The following is a 23,479-nucleotide window of genomic DNA, read 5'->3' as shown; positions in this document are numbered from 1 at the left end:
GCACCTAGCGCTGAGAATTTCAGCTATTGCTTTTTGGAGTAAATTTTTCGTTCTAACACTTCTGCAACAAGGCCTGCCAATGTGACCTGAGAGCACCCTAGCGGCTCAGAAACCAAAGACTCCAACAGTTACTCTTATTATTAAAATCTTATCGTTTTTTCTGCTGGCTCTCACGATTTTTTGAAGGTGTGGGGTTAGCACTACTGCACAGAATGTCGACAACCACAAAGTAGCCGGAGCTTGGGTGGGAAACGGTGACGTTCCTTTGTGATTTTTTTTTTTTTTAATTTCTGCGGCGAAAAAAAACAGTTGACATTTCAAATTTTGTTGGCCCCCTTGGAGTCGTCCCGGTGCGCCAGGTTAAGAAGCGCCACCCTGTGGCACCCTCATAACCCAGGGCGAGGGCGCTGCCAGGGCAGCACCGGGCATGACACGCAGTCCCCAGGCTGGGGGCCCCAGGGCTTTGCAAAGGGGACAGATGCTCGTTGGCAAGCCGCTGGAGAGGCTAGCGCCCTTGGGTCAGCAGGCGGGTAACACACTGGCCCTGCCACTGGGTGCTGCCTTCACTGACATCCGGCCATTCCAACAGCCCCCCGCCGCCGCCGCGCCCAGAGCCTCTCAGCGGCGCGCGGACGCGCCGTCCACTGCAGGGACCGAACCCTCGCGCGCGCGCCCGTCCAACGGCTCTTCCTCGCGCGATTGACAGAATCGCGCGCTCGTCTCTCTCCAACGGCTCCCGCCGGCGCTCGCGCCGCTCGTCCCCCGCTCTCCCCTACAACGGGCCGGGGAGGTGGCCGCGCATGCGCAGCGGGTTGCCGCCTCCGGGCCGGTGTGTGTGGCCCTAGTCGCGGGCCGCTGCGTGAGGGAAGGCGGAACCGCATGGAGCCGGACGAGGGGGAGGCGGGGACGGAGCGGCCGGGCCAGGCGCCTGTGAGTACGCGGCGAGCCAGGCTCGGCCATGCTGAGGGGGGGGGCTGGGCCACCTCAGAGCCCTGCTGGCCATGGCTTGCACACAACACAACACAACAACACAAGCAGCGTCGCTGCCATCCGTCCCCTGCAAACGCGTGGGGGCCCCTCGGTCCCTGTGTAACGGGGCAGCCTATAGCGCTGCCCCGTGGCCTGAGCCCTGGCCTCTGGCTGCCCCCGCTAGGCGCCCCCCTGCTCAGCGAGGCGGGGCCGCTGTGGTGGTGTGGAGCCTCCCGGCCCAGCACGAGGCGGCGGCCTCCCGGGTGGAGCCCAGACGCCGTGACGATGGGCCTGTGGGAGGTGCGGCACCCGCAGCCTCCGGGCAGGTGGATTTGCGAGGCCGCCCTTGCAACGGCATTATAACCAGCGGCTGCAGCGTGGCCAAAATGCGGCTGCTGCTTTGGGGCGCCCCCCCAACTTACGACACCCGAGGCCCGCTTCCCAGAGGTGCGGGGCACCCACGACTCAAGCTGAAGTCAGTGGGGTTCAGAAGCACAGCAAATCGGGCCCAAGGTGCCTCCGATTGGGCACCCGTAATCTATAGGTGCTGTTGGAAACTTCAGCGTCTTTGGCAGGGTTTAGAGTCGCAGCTGTGTGAAGTGAGCTGTAGCTCCCCAAAGCTTACGCTCAAATAATGTGTTCGCCTCTAAGGTGCCACAAGTCCTCCTTTCTTTCAGCATCTTTGTTTGTGGAGGGGTATCTCCACAGTTATTAGTGTATGGGATTGTTGTTGTACAGAAACGTAGCCTGCAAAGGAAGAGATTTAAATGACACCTTAGGTTGCTACAGTCCAAGGAATTTTAAACATTTAATTTACTTTTCACTGCATGGTGATTTACTTTGATGTTCCTTTCAGCTTGGGCAGTGCGAATAGATATGTGAATTTCACTTTCTGTCTCTCATACACATAAGAGGATCACCTAGGGCCCTGTTCTGCAAAGACTTAAAACATTTATGCGCCTTAGTAGTTGCATGCTTTGCAGGCTCAAGAGCCCTCAGTATTTGGGCTGCAGATTCTGCAGGGTGATGTTTAAATCCTGAAGAAAACATTTCTCTTAATGTTTGGTTTTATAACTTTTTTAAAAACAAAATCTAAATTTGGGTCCTAAGGTTATCTGACCAATGTTCCTTTAATTTTAATCCCAGTGTAAACTTTGGTCTGCGGGAGAGAGGAATGAGCATTTGCCCAAAGGAAGAGGACAACTAGGGTAGGATGACAAGCATTATTTTTTAGTTTAAGTGTGAGTGATATAAATAAACAAAAGAAGTTATAGGCTTGTTTCATTATGTAAAAAGGACAATGAACTCCAAGCATGTCGATATTTGTTGTTGGAGTTGTGATCTGAAAGACAAGCAATTAGAGGCTCTCTGAATGGGAATAAAAATAACCAGCTATATCTATCTGCCTGAAACAGGTAGTTTAAAGTCCTAGGCAGGGTTTTTTTTTGTTAAGTTTGCTTGTGTCTGGAACAAGCAGAGAGGAAAAATAGGTAACGGATGGTTCTGGTTACACACTGTTATACTATAGGATTGTGGCAGTTATGCCAGTGATTAACAGTAGGGTTTCTAGAAACTGTATCAGAGTAGCAGCCGTGTTAGTCTGTATTCGCAAAAGAAAAGGAGTACCGGGGCACCTCAGAGACTAACAAATTAAGTGGAGGTCAGAATGCTTGGGCTTGGATTAGTACAAGCAGCAATCCATTCTCTAGACTGAGAGCTCAGTGCTAAACACCTATGTTGAAACGCCTATTGTTCATTTATTCAGAACTTCTTATTCAGTTAACTTTTTTTTTTTTTTTTTGTAAAGTTAGAGCATTTTGAAATCGGTGATATGGAGCACTGAATAAAGCTTCTGGTCATACTTTGAGCATCAGGGCATATTACAGCCATAGACAACCACGGAGTGAAGTAGACCAAGGTCTGGCAAAGAACAGAGGCCAGTAAAGATAGGTAAAATTGTTGTGGGGCAGAAATATGTAACTTTTCACCTGTTACTTTGGGAGCCTTCCCTAAACTATTTCTCCTAGAATGGATAGTGGGTTGTAATCTTAACTGCAGAAGCTACTGCTACTGCATATTTTTCTTTAAGATATGAAATGATGCTCTTACAGCAGTTAGAACGTCAGTGTATATTGAATAACTATATGGATCTCTTTTCTGGCACTGAATAAATATTGGTATATGTGTTAAGGTGTTGGGGGCATGCTGACTATGGCTTAATACATTATGAATTGCCTGTTGTTTCACTTGAGACATGATACAGGGACCTTGAGTTAACTGATTAATTGAAAGCTCTAATAGTATTATTTCACAATTTATGTAATGTTAATCCACTTGTTGGCCATAGTCTTCCTGCCATAAGCAAAGGTGAAGGGGAACTAACTCAAGGTCAGGCTTGACAAAGCCCTGGCTGGGATGATTAGTTGGGCATTGGTCCTGCTTTGAGAAGGGGGTTGGACTAGATGACCTCCTTAGGTCCCTTCCAACCCTGATATTCTATGATATACATAAATACTTAACAATAATAATAATAATAATAAATAATAATAATAAATAAAAATTAATCAAAAAAACTTGTTTAAGCAGTGTCTCCTAACATCTCTGAGTAGTAAAGAACAGAGTTCACTATAAGAAAAGGAGTACTTGTGGCACCTTCGAGACTAACAAATTTATTTGAACATAAGCTTTCGTGAGCTACAGCTCACTTCATCCGATTACAAAGCCCGTTGCCAACTCTGTCCACATCTATTCAGGGGATACCATCATAGGGCCTAATCACATCAGCCACACTATCAGAGGCTCCTTCACCTGTGCATCTACCACTGTGATATATGCCATCATGTGCCAGCAATGCCCCTCTGCCATGTACATTGGCCAAACTGGACAGTCTCTACGTAAAAGAATGAATGGACACAAATCAGACGTCAAGAATTATAACATTCAATCTCTCTGGTCACTCGATCACAGACCTAAGAGTGGCTATCCTTTAACAAAAAAGCTTCAAAAACAGACTCCAACGAGAGACTGCTGAATTGGAATTAATTTGCAAACTGGATACAATTAACTTAGGCTTGAATAGAGACTGGGAATGGATGAGTCATTACACAAAGTAAAACTATTTCCCCATGGTATTTCTCCCCCCCCACCCCACCCCCCACTGTTCCTCTGATATTCTTGTTAACTGCTGGAATTAGCCTACCTTGCTTGTCACCATGAAAGGTTTTCCTCTCCCCCCCCCCCCCCCCCGCCCGCTGCTGGTGATGGCTTATCTTAAGTGATCACTCTCCTTACAGTGTGTATGATAAACCCATTGTTTCATGTTCTCTGTGTGTGTGTATATAAATCTCTCCTTTGTTTTTTCCACCAAATGCATCCGATGAAGTGAGCTGTAGCTCACGAAAGCTTATGCTCTAATAAATTTGTTAGTCTCTAAGGTGCCACAAGTACTCCTTTTCTTTTTGCGAATACAGACTAACACGGCTGCTACTCTGAAACCTAACTTGTCTAAGTAATTTTTAATGTGTTCTTTCCCTATTTTAACCTCTAATCTTACCTCATTTTCACTGCCATTCACTATGTTTGACGTCCATTGAAAGATTGACTTGTGAACACCTTTTCTCTTATTCGTCATTGAGTAGACCACTTCTCCTCCCATTCATAATCACATAATATCATGGTTACATATACAGTTATACATACAGCAATTGGGACATGCAATATTAAAGTTAAGGAACTGTTTTGTACACTTGAGTTATCTTTAATTCAATAAGTATTTTGTTCTTTTTGAAAAAAAAATTAATCACATTGTCTTCTGCTCATTTGATCTCTTCTTCCCATCTTATCCTTTCATCTCTTTTTGCCTGCTCCCAGGCTTCTCTACTGGTTTGTCCCCCTCTCCTGGACACTTAAGGCAAAAGGACAGACCACTTTTTAGAAATGCAAATAAGGAATACAGTACTATCTAATAGTTAGACTAGGGTACTGAAAGTCAAGAGAACTAGGTTCTAATGCTGGCTCTCACATAGTGTCACATTAGGCAAGTCATTTACCTCCTTTGTGCCTCAGTTTCCTGATCCGTAAGATGAGGATGATAATACTCATATACCCCACAAAGTGTATTGTGAAGCCTAATGTCTGTGAAACGCTTTGAGATCCTTGGATGTAAGGCTGTGTGTAAGTATTCTTTATTATTAATGTCTTGTCTTAATGTATTATTAATCTCATTCCTCAAGTTAAAAGCTACTAAAATTATCGCCTTCCTTAGTTTGGGCCCAGTTGTGACTCTTATAGGCTACTCTGGGTATTTGTAGTAAGCAAATAATAATTCACTGAGCTTTCTCGTCTATTTCCACTTCCATGAGGAAGCGGCATGGTATAAATTTTAAGTAGCAAAGTAAACAATACAATATCTGATATTAGCTGACAAACGTGTCAGTTTTCCATGGTGCATCTATCTCTGATTCAGCTTCACCTATTTTTCCCCACTGTACAGGATCAACTAACCTATTCCAAGTTCCATACCATTTATTTGAGATTAGTGTGTGTCAAGAGAATAATGTACCTGGGGAATAAAAATTTCAGTTTCTTTGGTTTTGCTCCAAAGGGAAAACTCAGATATGCTTCATCTTTCTATATTCTCTTTGTTTTTTATGTTTGTTTTTGCATTATTTTGGGGCTGTCACAGTTTTGGGGTAATTGTACCTTTGACTCTTCTATTATCTCCCTGTTGGTCTGTGCAAAGAATGCCCTTTCAGGCCTCCTACCCACATCCCTCTCCCTCCTGACCACAAGTTAGGCTTGAAGTCCCTTTGCATGTTGTTGTGATTCTCCCAGCAGGTCTGACTAAGGCCTGGTCTACGCTAACGAGGTAAGTGGATCTAAGTTACCGTAGTTAAGTTACATAAATACCTAACTTAAGTCAACGTAGCTTAGATCGACTTACAGCGGTGTCTGCACTGCGCTATATCGACGGGAGACTCTCTCCCATCGACTTACTGCATCTTCACCAGACCCGCTAAATCGATGCCTGCTGCATTGATTGCAGCAGTGCTGATTAACCTGTAGTGAAGACAAGCCCAAAGTCCAGCACCTGTGCTTTGTTTTCTGTCCCTGGGCTATGAACAGTGTATGCCAACAATTACAAATAACCAAACAGCTCTTTCAAAACAGAATACATTTATATTAGGATAAAAGCCTACAGAGAAAAAATATAAAAAAAATAAAAAGGTCTAATCGTATATTTGAACTTACCAGTGGCATACGCTGCAGGGTTAATTGATTTAAATTGTGATTGAAATCACAAGTGGAAAACCTTGATTTTTAATCAACTTTTCCATTAGTACTTCAGTTATTTTCTCTGAAGGTGCATTCTCATTGGTTCATCTTATCATTAAAACTTGTTGACTTACTAAATATAGCCTTTATACAAGATTTGGTAATCTTTTTGCTACATAGGTGGGCACACTGTAACCATATATATTATATAAGCAATTATATAGCTTAATATTTTCAGATTCTTGTACGTTTAAGCGGGTTAGAAATGGTGAATGATACATTGCTTATTTATTAGATTTGTGTCAAGCTACATTAGGATAGTTACTGAAATTTAATTAAACACAAAACAACATGTAACATTTATTTATATAAAGCAAAACCTTAAATGTTTTGAATACATAAACGTCTCTTATCAAAACATGTTTCATATTCACAACTAATAATTTATTAAAGGAACAGAGTAGTCAATTGTAGTCATGAATTAAACGGACTTCAGGTCAGCGTGAATAATTTTCAAATATGCCTAAGTGAAAGTGATTGGAGCTTACTATGGTCCTACTCACCTCAGTCTCTTGAAAATGAGACAGTATTCTAAGTTACTTAGGCTGTTCTTCAATTTTTAAACCTAGTAGATCTCATTTCCTCCTTTTATTCATAGACTGGAAGAGAGACAAGTTCTTCTTTGAGTGCTGGTCCCTATGTGTATTACACTGTGGGTACACACGTGTGCTTCATGCATCTGGAGTGAAAGAATTCCTGAAAGCCGTATATGTTGGTCTGCACATGTGCCCCTGCTCTTCTCGTGCCTGCAATTGAGGAAATAAAGGGTGGAGTGGACCAACCACCTGTCCAGTTCCTTCTTACATTGCCTGGCCTGTGTCAGAGCTTTGTCTTAATTTATTTCTTCTGTCTGTAAATACATGTGTACATATTTGTAAATAGTTTTAGAATTTTATCTGGTAATTTTAGCTAAGTTTTTCTGGTTGGATAGATAGATAAATAGTTTCCCTATCCATGGGAATCCTGTGTTCTCCTCCTCACAGGTACCCTATTTCGGGTATTGACTATGCCCAGGACTAGGCTTAAAAATCTGTGCTTCCTTGGTCAGCGATCATCAGCGCTATCTGTACTGCCTCTGGGAAGTGCATGTTATGCCAAGGTGCATGTTCTTTACCCAGTCATACCTTTGAAGGGTGGACACTTTGCCTCAGAAGTGCTTGATAAGACTATGATGCTGCATTTGGCTTCAGGCCAGGGGACACCTCCTCCCTTCTCCTTCCCTCCTTTACCCTCCCCCCCGCCCAGCCCCAGTATGTCAGCCTGACTAAGGAGTGTATCTCCTACCATGAGGTCCAACTTAGGAGTGAGAGAACCTACCCCCACAATCCCCTTTGGGTATTGTTGGGAGGGTAGGGAGCATTTTCATAAACATGATAGCAAATCCTCCTCTAAATCCACTTCAAAAAAACTTGTATTTAGCCCTGCCTAAGTCAAACAAGTCTTCCTGCTTAGCCCATGAGGACTTGGAATGTCCCAAGTCTCAGAGTCACAACAAGAAAACCCACAAATCCAGGGCTCTGTCAGTACTATGCTGTGCTCTGGTTGCAGCACTACCTCTGGTACCCCACTAAACCTAAGCTCCGAGAAGCAACAGCACTGACAAAAAGGCAACCATCGAGAGCCTTGGCCATTGACGGTACTGGCTCTGCCTTGCCTTAGTGTGGTACAAACAGTAAACTGATCCACTCCTTCCGTTCAGGCAGACAGGATCTCTTGCACTCCATGGAGAACAGAATATGATGCTCCACCTGATGACATTTTTGCTCTCCTGGATCCCCAATCTCCACCTTCATCCATTCCGTCCCTTACAAGAGAGGTCCTGACCACACTAGAAGATGCAACTTTTGGAAGGAGTCTAACTCCTAGTCAATTATCGAGCATTGGTTTCCCTCCAATGTGACTATTGGTAATGTCGATGGATATAGCATTAGGGACTATGGGACCTGTACCACCTTCCAGAGTTGGCATGATCTACTAGGGGGTCAGCCTAAGCTTCCTCCTGACCCCATGGAAGGTGAAGAGTATGAGTCAGATCTGGCAATTCTGCTAGTGCTGGTGAGAGTGTCTTTGTCATCTCCTGATGAAGCAGCTGCCCCAGTGTCTCCATCTCCCCCTGATCACCCAAGACAATTCCAGGAACTGTTACATGGGATTGCAGAGGAGCTACAGATCCCACTTGAGGAAGTTCAGGATCCCAAACACAAACACAGATGTCCTCCATTCCTGTGTTTCCAGCCAAGTAGCACTTCGTTAGTGATGCTATTTTGGAACAAGCTAGAACAGTCTGGCATACCCCTGCTACTTGTTCCACTACCCATAAGGGGGTGAAAAAATGCTATTTTGTCTCAGCCAAAGGGGTGAAATTTCTTTTTTTCGTCTTGCTCCTAATTCTTTGGTCATCCAGGCTGCTGTTGAGAGATTTAGACAGCAGCACCCTAGTTCTACTCAGTCAATAAAGAGGTAAATGACTTGACTTATTGTGGAGGAAGATACTCACTTTTACTTGCCTTCAGTTTTGAAGAGCCAGTCACTGATGGCTAGATATGACTGCCTGAACTATTCTAAATTCACGCTTTGTTCCACAAGAGGATAGAGCCCCGTTTCAGACTCTCATTGAGGAAGGCAAGTTGGCTGCCAAGACCGCTTTTCAATCAGTGGTGGATGCAGCAGGTACATCTTCTAGGGCAATGTCTACTGCTATTGTGCTGTGAATCATCTCTTTACACTTTAGGGTTTCTCAGGGAGGTCAAGAACCACTCTGGAGGACCTGCCTTTCGATGAAACTCATCTGTTCAACCTGAAGACAGAGATGAATCTGTACATACTTTAAAAGACTCCAGGGCCACTCTCTGCTCCCTGGGAATATATACACCAGCCCTGAAGAGAGTTCCACAGGCAATTATACAAAGCTAGGCTAATGGCTCAACAATTTTTACCACAAATGATCTTATGAGGCACCTGTAAAAGGCAAATGATTCAGAAGTCTCATTTCCCTGTACCTTCTGTGGCAACATTATCATCCTGATCCCAGCCTCCTTCAAAATGATGATGTCAGTACCTTCTGATTTGTGCACATCCTTTGAGAGTCATCTAGCACTCTTTTTCCACCTCTGGAAGTAACAATAGACAAGGGGGTACTAATCATCATCTCTTCTGGCTATGCAATTGAATTTACCTCCCTGGCTCCTCTAAACTCCCAATTCCACTCCTTTTCAGGGGCTAGTCTCATGAGGAGATTCTCAAACAAGAAGTAGAATCCCTCTTGCAGGAAGGAAAAATAGAACAGATGCCTCTTCAGTGCTAACCTTTGATATAAAGGATGAATATTTTTCATGTGGACAATCATCTCAATCATAAACACTTCCTCAGATTCATGGTGGGTCCAGACCATTTTCAATACAGAGTGCTCCCGTTCAGCCTTGCTTCTGCCCCCCCAGGGTCTTTGCAGTAGTAGCAGCCTGTATCAGACATAGGGAAAGACTGTGAAGCCACCATCTTGGTGACGGGCTTCTTGGCGCCAGGACACATCAAGAAGCTCACAAAGCCATATCGTCAGCACTCCAAGTCCTCTCTTCCCTAGGAGTCAGCATAAATTTGGAAAAGTCTGTTCTCATTTCAGTGCAGACTTTAGAATTCATGGTGTATCCCTAAATTAAATCATGGCAGGGGTCTATCTGCCCAGGAACAGATTCCACATGATGAATGCCTTCATAAGTAGGATCATGAGTCCTCGAACTCCAATTAGAATTTCTCTCTCTCTGGGACATATGACTTCAAGTACTTATGTCACGCTGTTTGCCAGACTGTCTTTGTTGTCTGAAAGCATGGCTTCAGGCAGTGTACTCACCAAGCAAACAATCCAGGAATGCCATAGTAACTGTATCCAGCAAACTAACCTCATCTCTACTATGGTATGCAATCATTATGGATTTGTCCCGTTTAGCACAGGGCATTTGGACTTCCCGAGAGACCAGGATGCACATCAACATTCTGGAATGATAGGCAGTCTAGGAAGCTTGCAAAGCCTTTCTCCCATTAATTCAAGGTCATCATGTCTTCATCATGTTGGACAGTATGATGACGGTCTTTTATATTAACAAGGACGGAGGAGCGAGATCCATTTCCCTGTGTGAAGAAGCAGTCACTCTGTGGAACTGGTGCATCAGCAATTAAATCACCCTTTTGGAAACTTATCTTCCAGGGAATCAGAAAATGCTGTCCGACTCTCAGCAGACGCTTAGCTATTGACCACGAGTGGGAGTTGCACAATTCAGTAGTATAGACAGTATTTTTGCTCTCTGGGGAATCCCCACAAGAGATTTGTTTGCCTCTCCAAAGAACAAAGTGCAACATATCCTGCTCCAGAAGGACTCTAAGTCTTCACTCTCAGGGCAACAGTTTCCTCCTCCTGTGGTCAGACCATCTGAACTATATCCCTCCCTTACCACTCTTACCTTGGGTCTTAGAGAAAATTTGTCAAGATAAGGCATGAGTCATTCTCATCACCCCCAACTGGCCCAGGTAGTTTTGGCACCCAAATCTTCTTCTCATGTCATCATGGTTGCCGATCAACATGCAGTCCTTTTTTCAATCTCCTGACTCAGTGGAAAGACAGATTCAAGCATCCCAACCACTCCATCTCAGCATTTGGTTTTTGGATGTGCATCAACTTTAGAATATTTTTGTTCTGAATTTGTGCAAAACGTTGTTACTAATAGTAGAAAAAACTCTACTAGAAAATGCTGTGCAGCCAAGTGGAAGCATTTCTCTATCTGGGCACAACAAAAACTTAGTCCAGCATGCAGCCTCTGGAGATGTCTTCTTTCACTCAGAAAAGTGGGTCTTTCCATCAGCTCTTTATGGGTTCACATGGCAGAAATCAGTGCATACGACCCATTTTCACGTGGTTACCCTGTTTTCACTCAACCACAGAGTAGCAGATTCTGGAAGGCCCTAATCAGAACCTTTCTGCCAGTAAGGAAACCTGTTCCTCAATGGGACTTAAACCTTTTTCTTCTGGTGTTCACTAAGCCTCCTTTGAACCGCTCCTCCTCCTGGTTATATGTCTTTCCTATCTATGAATGTTGCATTCCTGGTGGCCATTATCTCAGCCAGGCAGGAGGGTGAGTTTGGAGCACTGATGGCAAATGTACCTTACACTGTATTCCATAGAGACAAGGTCTCATTGTGTTGACACCCGAAATTCGCCCCCAGAATAGTTTGTTTCAGAACTATTGAATTAAATCGTGATTTTTCCAAAAAGTCCACACATCTGAAGAAAGGGGATTTCATTCCCTTGACATGCGATGAGCCCTAGCCTATTGCCTACAAAGGACAAAGCCAATCTGAAAATCTGATTGTTTATCATAGGAGAAAGAGTTTGAGGTCAAGCGGTATCCTCTCAGAGGATCTCTAAATGGATATTGACAGGTTTCAGAGTAGCAGCCGTGTTAGTCTGTATCCGCAAAAGAAAAGGAGTACTTGTGGTACCTTAGAGACTAACAAATTTATTTGAGCATAAGCTTTCGTGAGCTACAGCTCACTTCGGATGTGATGAAGTGAGCTGTAGCTCACGAAAGCTTATGCTCAGATAAATTTGTTAGTCTAAGGTGCCACAAGTACTCCTTTTCTTTAAATGGATATTGGACTGAATACTCTGCTGTAAGCTGTCTAACTTTCTTCCCCATCCTGGGCCAAGGGCTCATTCTCAAGGGCACCAGCGATATCAGTGGCATCTCTCTAAGAAGTACTTTTGATTGATGTTTGCGAGGAGCAACGTGGTGGTCCATCCACACATTTTGAAGACTTTATTATGCTTTAGTGAAGACTACTTTGCTGATGCATACTTTGGGATGGCAGTCCTTCAAATGGCTCTGCCACCTGCATCCTCGCACCTACCTCCTACTTGACTACAGCTTGTTGGTCACCCCCAGTGGAATACATATAGGGACTTGAGGAGGAGGAGGAGGAGGAGGAAGAAGAGAAAGTTACTTACCTTTGTAAATGGGGGCTATTCAAGATGTGTGGTCCCTATCTGCATTCCACTACCCACCCTCCTTCCCCTCTGCTTTGGACAGTTCCTTGTGGCATAGAAGGAAATGGAGAAGTGGTCAGTCCGCTCCGCCCTTTGTCTCCTCTGTTGGAAGTACAAAGAAACCAGACCAATGGACACTGCTTTCAAGAATTCTCCAACTCTGAGTGCATGGAGTTCATGCATATCTATAGTAAAATTCCAATAGGGACCACACATCTCAAAGAACCTCCAGTTACAAAGTAAGTAACTTCTATTTTCCTATTTTTTTTTCAACTCCCAATCGATTTCTCAACTTTAATGAATTAGTCCACATGAAGAAAATGTTCATTTTGTGCCTGCAGAAGAGGCTACTGCTGTCAAAAGCTGGTTTAGCACTTCAACAAATTCTGGTTCTAGGTGCTTAGTGACTTCCACCAATTCAGTGGTGTGACTTTTTCTTTAAAATGTCATCAGTAAATGTGCTGCTTGAATGGTTCATCTCTAGCCTTGAAATTTATTATGGTTGGCATGATTGATTGAATATTTAGATATCCATTAGTCATAGCAGCAGCATCTTCTTTAGCAATTGGGTATCTACCTTGGTACTTTGGGTTGGACATATTGGCAAAAATATGGGGTGGTGTAAGTGCTTCTTTTCTGCCTGCAATTTACCTTTGTTGTTGGGCATTTCGTTCTTCAATATTTCTTGAAGTTCTTTCCAAATGTCAGTGGTATCAGCAGTACAGCAGCAATCTCTCTGCAGTTTGTCCAAGGCTATGGAAATAAGTTTCAGTATATTCCGCATATCTTCTACATTTCTCTTCAGTCCCATGTTGACTACTTTGGCTATGATAGTTGATCTATTTTGTCATGGTTTTCTTCAAAAATTGTGATCAGAATAGGCCAGTTCTTCATAAATATCGAAACAGTCAACCACTGAATTCCATCGTACATCTTGGGGGAGAAATAGTTCGGATCCTCCTGCTTTCTTCAGTGATGCTGAAGCAAAGTGATTGTTTATGGAAGTTTTAACAATTTCAACATTTTCCTTGATTTCGGGAGTTTTACTTAAGCCTTTGATTAAAAGATGCATCAAATGAGCAAACATAAGTTTTAGGTTCCCTCCATTATCATTGTCGTGATTGTTTCTCTTTGCTACATTTGCAGTATTGTCTGTGACAAAGCTATGCACTTGACACTTGAATTTTGCTCACAGTTTATTTGTGCTTTTATTGCTACTTTTAAGTATTCTGCTGTATAGGCATTTCCTGATTTATCAGTTGTTTCTGTATGATTGACAACCCAATCTTCTGTCACACTAGCATCCATTACTGGACTGGATCATTGTGTACATTTTACATTGTGCACATTGGATGTGCTCCATCTATCAAGATTTAGATTAACAAATTTCCCCTTGTGTGTTTTGCACTGTTGCAGGGTAGGTCTACTCAGTCAGGGGGGTTTTGAGTTGTGGAGGAATTGAAATAGAACTGGGGTGGCCCAAATAGCCTAGTCTTCCCAGCCACCACAGCAGCCCTGACCCCTAAGGCAGTGTGGCCTAATGGTGAGGGTCAATGTGTAGTAGCCCTTTGATGAGGGTTCATGGGCTGATGGCCTGAGTTGCTAGGGCTACCCTTCTAGGTACGGCAGTGCAGGCTAACAGCTGAAATCAGAACTACCTTTTGTGGCAGGGCAGTGCAGCCTAGTGGCCAGAGTCAATAAATCCACTCTTTGCAGCAGGGCAGTGTGATCTAGTGGCCAGAGCGGGGTGGGCAGCAGCTGGGGCAGGGATATCTGCTACCAATTCAGTGGGGATCCTTCCAAAGCACACTGAGTCAAAGCCTGGTACCTCAACTAGAGCAGTGCTTAGTCCCCCTGGCTACTTCTTACCCCATCTTCTTTGGCTGGTAGTCTCGGAGGCTCTGCAGTCTCTCCTCCATCTGTGGCATTGGGTGGCTGGGGTTCAACTGGAGCCGCAGCCTGGATGGCCTCTATGTCCTAGAGCGCCGGCAGTCTCTCTGCAGGAGCCTGCAATGCACCTCTGCTTCCTTCGGTGGTCAGCCCGGACTGAGCTGAGTTGCTCCATTTATATCCTGGTTCCAGCTGGAGTATGCCCAGCAGACACAGAGGATGTGGCCTCCTCGGTCCACAGAGTGTGATTAACCCCGGCTGAACCAGTGCGTAGTAGGTACGCCTGATCACAAGCACGCGGTTCAGTTTCCTTCTCATACACTGTATCCAGCACCCTTCCAGCAGTGTGTGCTCTGTCAGATGGAGTGTAGCCTGGTTGTAACGATTGAACTACAGTAACTCCTCACTTAACGTTGTCGTTATGTTCCTGAAAAATGTGACTTTAAGCGAAACAATGTTAAGCGAATCCAGTTTCCCCATAAGAATTAATGTAAATAAGGGGGGGGGCTAGGTTCCAGGGAAGTCTTTTGTCTAGTGAAAAAAATTACCTTATATATGTTTGTACAGTATAAGTATTAAACAATTTAATACTGTACACAGCAATGATGATTGTGAAGCTTGGTTGAGGTGGTGGAGTCAGAGGGTAGGGGATTTCCCGGGGAATGCTTTAGTGCTAAATGATGAACTAGCACTCGGCTGAGCCCTCAAGGGTTAACATACTGTTAATGTAGATTCATTTCAGAAGTCCAGGAGTAACAGTAAAAATGCAATTGATAAATACTCCTACAACAGACTAATAGCTCCAGGGCTGACAGCATTTTTCATAATGTCGTTTCAGTACGATAACTAGGGCTTACCTCTGTTTGTTCACTGCATACATTTGGCACGTGTTCCTTTTTACCCAGAGGTACAAGAATTTCTTAAAAATTTTCCCAAATAAGGCCTTTTTTATGGCCTGCAGCCATGATTGTTTTCCCTCCAGCTCCCATGTGTTGATAGAGGCTGCACTCTGAAGACAGTTGTCCCTTCCTTTTCCCCATGGTGTCCTGCTATGACACTAGAGTTGCTCCTTTTGGGTGCACGTTTGTCTTTTTTCCTTGTTACATAGCTCCACCACCCCCAGAAATAAAAAGCACTAGCAACAATCAAAGACTTCTGCTTGTGTAACCCACATGCCTTTTTCACTGCAGTATTTTATTTGTTGAGAGACAGAGAGGGACTCTAATGAGAAATTAATGGGTTTCTGTTTATATTTCTGCCTGTACACGTGCAAGTAGACAGAGCAAGGTCATTTACTTGGAGGCTTCAGAACCATCCAGAAGCATGTACTTGTAGTTACTGAGCCAAAAAGTGTTTTCCTCATCATCTGGAGTGTCAGTTTCCATGGTAGATAGTCAGAAATATTCATAATTTGAGAACTGAACCAATCAGAGCTCAGGCAGGGAGAAGCTATAACAGCAGTTCAAACTTCATTGTACCTTGACTCCCTTCTGACAACAAAAATTACTACACAACCCAGAAGGGGGGACTGAAGCTTGAGCCCTCCGGAGCCCCGCTGCTGCGGGCAAGTGGGGTCAAAGCCAAAGCCCAAAGGCTTCAGCCTCAAATGGGGGTTGCTGTAACCTGAGCCCCACTGTCCAGGGTTGAAGCCCTTGTGCTTCGGCCCTGGGTGGCGGGGCTCGGGCTTCGGCTTCAGCCCCAGGCCTCAGCAAGTCTAACACCAGCCCTTGCAATCCCATTAAAATGGCGTCACGACCCACTCTGGGGTCATGACCCACAGTTTGACATCCGCAGACCTTTAAAATAGGAGAATGAGACTACCAAAGTGGGCTCAGTGGATGGTCCCAATATGATACAAGTTGGTGTCTCCTGGAGTCAGAGGCATGGTGCCAATGTCTATGATGACTTTGCCAGTCTCTTGCACCCAGCAGCACAGTCCCTGGATCCCCCACAGGATCAAGCCCTTAATACAGTGCATGACCTATTGTAATTTTTATAAAGCCTGACCTCAAAAGTAAGATGCTTTCCCCCTGATTCTTTCTTTATATAGAATAGCAGCCTTTCACTCAAGGTTTTTGATAGAGGCTCATGGATTCAGCATATGTATTTTTTTTATTTAAATATTTTAAGAGATTATAACAAGTTTAGTCTCAACATATTATGTATTAAATTCAGATATGAGTTGAAACAGATGTGTTTTTAAAAAGAAAAATGTATAATCATTTAAATAACAATTTACAAATCTGATTTAAATAAGAAATCATAAGTTTTTAACCACTCTGCTTTAGTCATGTTGAATTGGAATGTTCCCCTTTTCAAAACTTTTCCCAGGGAGGTGGTTGAAAAAGAGTGGATGATCTTGGTCCAATTCTTAATGGACAGTTCTCCCAAAAGGTGGGGAGTGGGGGAAAGTGGCACTTATTCCCACTTATTGGAAGAGTGGATGATCTTGGTCCAATTCTTAATGGACAGTTCTCCCAAAAGGTGGGGAGTGGGGGAAAGTGGCACTTACTCCCACTTATTGGAAGAGGGCAATGAATGAGTGGGCTTTGGAGACTCCTACCTTGCATTGATTTTAATGGAAGTTAGGAGTCTAACTACCTTTGTGGATCTGGCCCTGAATTCTCTCTCTCTCTCTCCACCCCCCTACAGTTGATTCCTCCCTGGTTATGGGTGGGGGAATGTGGAGGAAGGAAATCTGCAATTCCACTACTTGATTTATAGACAAAGTCTTCTTCAAGGCTGCCAGGCTGACATATTTATAAATAATAAAATAACTTCAAAAAGTTTCACCATAGACATAGGAGGTTTAAATTAAACAGAGAATCACAACCACTGCTCTTTTGTTCCATCTTACTCTATTCATTACATGTATCTTTAACACATGCCCTTGTAACTTATCCGTTCTAGTACCATTCAGAACACCCAGCCAATTAGCCATACTTAACACATCTAAATAAAATCAATATCAATTACATTTAATCCTTCGTTAATTATTTGTACTATTTTGCTCATGTCTCATTACACTTTTTTGATTAGCCTCCTAAGGGCAGTATGTATCCCATAGTCAAGACGATTCAGTTCCAGTGGGATTAATAAAACTCCCCTGTATTGAAGATGTATATTATAATACCAAATTGTAACCTTTTCAAAATCTAAATTTTAAATAAAAGGCCCCTTATTTAATTATCAAACAGGTGCTGGAATGTGTTTTTATTCAAAACCATTGTCAAGTACCCTCGTGTTGCTTCTTCTAATGACTGATTAATATGAATAATGGAACATATACATACAGGATAAAATTAATTTCCTCTGCCATAGCAAACTGATATGTAGAGGTGTTTGGAATGGACTTGAGCCCCAACCAGTAGCCAGACCATGGAGCAGCTTCTCATTGTATCTGTTGCTGTGCTTCCGGCATCTGGACTGAATAGGAGCTGTGACCGTTGCACACACTGTCATGCAGAGGTTCATGGCCACTGGTCTATTTAATTGCGGATTCAGAGGACTTGTCCTCGCCTACCTCAGAGTTCCTATGCATGGGTTACACAGAATAATCATTCCACTGGTTTCAGAGGGTAGAGAGTCACCCTGTTCACCTACTTTGTTAGCTGCCCTTCCCCTGTGCAGCAGAACAGCTGCTGCAACAGCTGTTCTGCTGTTACCAGTTTTAAGTGGCCCCTGTTGTTGTGGGTGAATTTCATCCACACTTAAATAATGCTTTAGAGAATGATTTTATTGCATAGATTGCCTGCTGTCAGTTGAGCATATGAAAGTTTGATTTTAAAAAATTGTTCAATAATGTCTATGAATGCTAAAAAGTTTAAATAAACATTTAGATCTTGTTTTGAGTAACATGAATAATTTTCTTAGAAGCTGTTTGCCTTTATCTTAGCAACATTGTTCCATGCACAAGCACTAAGTAGCACAGCGCAGGTTTTCAAAATGATACCATTAGCATTTTACAAATACTGATGCTTTTAAACTGGTTTCAACCAACAGTTTTGGAACAGCTATTTTCATGGAAGAGACCCCCTGTGTTGTACACCCACAGTTGATCAGTACCAAAGAACAGCCACTTCATGTATATATTTCAATGATCTGATTTCCTGGAAGACTTGAGGAAGGCAAATTGAGCAATAGAGCAAATTTTGGCTCTATTGTTACGCCTCCAGAGCTAAGATTTCTGAAATTAATTCATGAAGTGGCTTTTTTTTTTAGCTGGTGCTGAAGAAATGTGGGTGTATGGCGCTGGTGGCATCTCTCTTTAAAATCAGCCATTTGGGCAAGCTGTCTTTTCTTAAAGGGCCCATTGAGCACTCAAAGCCCCAAATTAAATTTGCCATTCTTAAAAGTGAAGTGGGTTGTGATTTATATCCCAGTAGAGTGAACTCTTCCATTTATTCACAGATGGGATGTGGGGTGTAGATGATCAAGTTTCCAAATGCTGTTTGCCATTGTGTCCCAATGCTAACCTGGGGAGAACACCATTAAGGGCGAGAGGGGAATTGACTCTTTATGATCCATTCAGACGTAATTTTGTCAGTTGAAACTACGGCCAATAATGTAATGAGAGTCTAATGTATTGGTGGCTTTTGTGATGTAGACCTCTGTCTATTGGGAACTAGTTTGAGACCCTAAACTCATTTCTTATAGGCCAGCAGTCAGCCATTGGATGGCAACAAATTTCAGTTTGTTAGCAGTTTGGGGCATATCTGGAAATGTGACCTACAATTGAAAGGATCTTTATGCCATTATTGATCCCTGAATGCCTCTTTCATCAAGGTTGCCTCATCTTTATGCCTGATTGATGACTTGCCAGGAGCATGAGAAATGCATAACTTGTGTATGCGCTTATGTATTTTTGTTATTAAAAATAAACAGAACCACCAAATATGCTTGAACTTAAAATTCTTCGTTAGATGAACTGAAAATACTTGTTATGAGCGCCAATATGAGAAATTAAAATATAAACAAACATAAGGGAAACATAGATTCCACTTTTAAGTTTTTCAGATCTAATAATATAAGATGCAATTAGTTACATATTAGTTACATAGGTAAGAACATGTTTGTTTAATGAGTTACAACACAAGTCTCCTTACAAGCTTGATTTTTGATTTACTGCATTTATTACATGACTTTTTTAAAAAAAATTTTCATTTTTATTTTAAGCATCAGTTAGGGTAAATTCTCAACCTTTGTATTAGACTTACTCTTATTTTATACTTATATCTAAATAACTGAATTTCATGTATTTGTTTTTGACATCAAATCTTCATTCTGGAGTGGGGTCTGCCAAGATTGAATGCCTTACCTCGTATGTTGGGGTACAGAGACTTTCTGTGAAATTGCCATAGCATTTTTGCAATTCATATAGAGTATAAATGGAAAATATCCCACAGTGTATGCAGATCTATGCAGTGAAGTACAACTTTCCAAATGAAGACTAGGAACAGGTTATGTATGACTATAGAAATGTCTATAAAAATGATTCACTGGAAGATTTTTAGCTATATTGTGCCCCTAAAAAAACTATTCTAATTCGTCTACAAGGAAGGATCTCATATATAGTAGGTTTCGTGTCTCGTTGGTTCTACTCCTTTACCAATCCATTCCCAATTTTAGTAGAACCTGTTACGAACACCTCGAATGGAGGTTGTTTGTAACTCTGAACAAAATGTTATGGTGGTTCTTTCAAAAGTTTAAAATTGAACATAGACTTAATTAAATGTGAAGCAGGCTAGAAAAGGTGTATGTAAGCAGGCCTGGCAGTGCCGCTCCCCAGGCAGTTTCAGACAGAGGTACTCCTTTATCTGGCATGTCCCAACATGTCATGTAGTAGTTGGGTGGGAGAGAGAGGACTTCTCCCTGAGATGCCACAAGTACTCCTTTTCTTTTTGCGAATACAGACTAACACGGCTGCTACTCTGAAACCTGCCTGAGGAATGGAGCTACGAGACCTGCTCTACAGCTATCTTCTTTAGACAGGTTTCAGAGTAGCAGCCGTGTTAGTCTGTATTCGCAAAAAGAAAAGGAGTACTTGTGGCACCTTAGAGACTAACAAATTTATTAGAGCATAAGTTTTCGTGAGCTACAGCTCACTTCATCGGATGCATTCTTTAGACAGCAAAGCACAGGTGGAGAGAATGAGCATAGACCTGACAGGCCAAAGATGGCTTGAGGGCAGGGCATTCCTTAGGCTTTTGTAGCTGCAGAGGGCACCTGAAAATTTGGGGCACCCCTGGGTCTTTGTGTCCACCCCTCCCCCCGCGCCTCTTCCTATCCCTGTTCTGACCCTTCCTGCAGGCTCCCATCACAGCTGGCTGCTGCAGCCTGGTGAGTCTTCCTCCAGAGGGGATCTAGTACTTAAAAGTGAAAAAGCCATCAGCCTGCCAAATCTATTAGCACAACATTGAAACTGTTAAAGAGCCATTCAAGTGATGATAAAAGGAGTCCTTATGGCACCTTAGAGACTAACAAATTTATTAGAGCTTTAGCTCATGGAAAGCTTATGCTCAAATTTGTTAGTCTCTAAGGTGCCACAAGAAGAAAAGGAGTACTTGTGGCACCTTAGAGACTAACAAATTTATTAGAGCATAAGCTTTCGTGAGCTACAGCTCACTTCATCGGATGCATTCCGATGAAGTGAGCTGTAGCTCACGAAAGCTTATGCTCTAATAAATTTGTTAGTCTCTAAGGTGCCACAAGTACTCCTTTTCTTTTTGCGAATACAGACTAACACGGCTGCTACTCTGAAACCTGTTAAGGTGCCACAGGTACTCCTTTTCTTTTTGTGGATACAGGTTAACACAGCTGCTACTCTGAAACCTGCCAAGTGATAATGAAGCCATTTAACAGGCATTTGCCAATCCCCAGGTATACATGGTCAGTTTCTGAATTTACTGACAAACAGTTGTGCATTACTGTAATATTTACTCAGAACATGTTAGTCTACAGGACCTTAGTTTAAAACTTGCTTTAGAAATATTTCATTAGTGTATTGCTGAAGATTATAAAATCACATCTCTAAAAAAATCCTTGCATAGATTTTTAGAAGCACAGTCTGAGTATTCATCTTTAGCCTTAAATGCTTGGCTCTTCAGACATACAGTTTTTTAAATAAATCCTTCAAAAGACCACCTTTGTCTAAATACACATGCGAGCCTGGGCTGCATTGGGCATAGGGGCACCAGTTTAATAATACTCCGTAGGGCCCCATAAATCCTAAGGACGGCCCTGCTTGAGGGTGTGGGGGTATGGCATAATTACAAGAGGATTATGGTTGAGGGTGGGGTGATGGGCAGAGATGACCTCCTTGATATACTCTTGATATACTTTTTGCAAATACAGACTAACATGGCTGCTACTCTGAAACTTGATATACTCTGTGATGGTGTGAAATATGGAATGAACAGTGATTGGTGGTTAAGGAGGATGGAGATGCCATGCATAATTCCCTATTGCTGTAGTCCCTCAGACCCTCAAGTAGTACTCCTAACACTCAATCGGGGTGCTCTATGCTATGCTGAATCTGTGAAACATTGGTTCTCTCCTTTTTGAAGATGATTGCCTGCTGCCGAGGTGGCCTGTATCTGATGGAGCTGAGGAGTTACATTACTGAAGTCTGAGAATGAGGAGATGGGAATGGCTGTGGCAGACCATGGAGGAGAGAAATGGGGGAATATTGGGGATTTGGAAAGACATCCTTTCACTGATCCCGAGTGTGGATAGGGGACAGGTTTCATCTTCCACAAGCAGGAATCTCATTCCTGCAAGTTTTGTTGGAGCTGTTATTCCTCAAAAAACAACCAAAGGGGGTTGTTGGAGGGAAAACCTGCTTCAATAGTGGAGCTCATGGTGTCACTCTAGAGTTGTCCAGTTGCTGTTGTGCCCATCTCTGCAGTTATAGTCAAGGGAGAAGAGAAGAACAGCATCTGAATATGGCTCCAGAGCAGAGCTGTGAACTCGACTGCAGAGTCAGTTACAAGCTTTTTCTCTTTGGGTATAATTGATTGTATTAGTGTGGAGGTGTTTATCCTCCTCATCCTCCCACCCGCAACCCATTTCCCATAAATCTTAATGAAGAGACTAGGTCAGTTTCATCCCTGGAATAATTCTTTACTTGAGTTACACCAAAGGTGAATTTGGTCCTGAATGTTTACATAACGTATAAGTTTCCGTAGGAGTTGCAATTTTCCCTGTCTTTCTGGCACTTTCTTTAGACATTTTCCCACAAGGGCACTTTATAAGATTCCACAAGGTCATTGAGAGCTCGTGTTTGCGTTTTTATCTTACCAGTATGAAGCATCTGCTCTGCTGTCCCCTGATATATCAAGTGACTTTTTTTTCTTCCTACTGTCGGTTGCAGAGAAAAGTCAGGCTTGCTCAACCCTGAATAAGTTAGTAAATGCTACTACAGAGCTTCACTGTCCCTTCCTACCTTTCAGTTGAAATGTTATGTGGCAGACTCACTTATCTCTTCAGAAGGAAAGAAAATCACTTTGGATATTGAAAGAGAAATTGAAGCTACAAAAGAGCACATAACCATCCCGGTCCATATGACCAGTAGCTCTAAATTAACATTGTTTTTGAGAACTGTTTCACAGACATTTAATGTAAATGAACTGCTCTCAGAATCGGTATAACACGTCTCCTTTACCTTTTCCAGGATTTAGGTCAGCCAGAACTCTTGCTTTGAGATTAAGCCTATGTGACGTTATTGACAGATTTCAGAGTACAGCCGTGTTAGTCTGTATTCTCAAAAAAAAAAAAAAAAAAAAGGAGGACTTGTGGCACCTTAGAGACTAACAAATTTATCTGAGCATAAGCTTTCATGAGCTACAGCTCACTTCATCGGATGCATTCGGTGGATAGAGACTGGGAGTAGATGGATCTTACACAAAGTAAAACTTTTTCCCCGTGTTATTCCCCCCCCCTGTTCCTCAGACGTTTTTTCAACTGCTGGAAATGGCCCACCTTGATTATCATTACAAAAGGTTTTCTTCCTCCTCCCCCCCCTCCTCCCCCCCCCCGTCGTCCTCCTGCTGGTAATAGCTCATCTTAAGTGATCACTGTCCTTACAGTGTGTATGGTAATACCCATTGTTTCATGTTCTCTGTGTATATAAATCTCTCCACTGTATTTTCCACTGAATGCATCCGATGAAGTGAGCTGAAGCTCACAAAAGCTTATGCTCAAATAAGTTTGTTAGTCTCTAAGGTGCCACAAGTACTCCTTTTGTTATTGAGA

At 42.9% G+C, this 23,479-nt stretch overlaps 1 protein-coding gene across 1 annotated transcript in view; it reads left to right on the top strand.

The window, feature by feature from the left end:
* Nucleotides 1-736: 736 nt before the first annotated feature.
* The window catches only part of ALMS1 (ALMS1 centrosome and basal body associated protein), a 117,213-nt gene continuing 94,470 nt past the window's right edge, over nt 737-23,479 (top strand). Inside the window, exon 1 of the mRNA XM_043512794.1 lies at nt 737-930. Within this exon, the coding sequence (XP_043368729.1) occupies nt 880-930 (51 nt within the window). The 5' untranslated portion in view covers nt 737-879. The remainder of the gene's footprint in view (nt 931-23,479) is intronic.

Source organism: Dermochelys coriacea, chromosome 4 (assembly GCF_009764565.3).
Source record: "Dermochelys coriacea isolate rDerCor1 chromosome 4, rDerCor1.pri.v4, whole genome shotgun sequence".
Classification (NCBI taxonomy): domain Eukaryota; kingdom Metazoa; phylum Chordata; order Testudines; family Dermochelyidae; genus Dermochelys; species Dermochelys coriacea.
The sequence above is the reverse complement of the archived record's forward strand: the minus strand, read 5'-3'. Positions and strand labels throughout refer to the sequence as shown.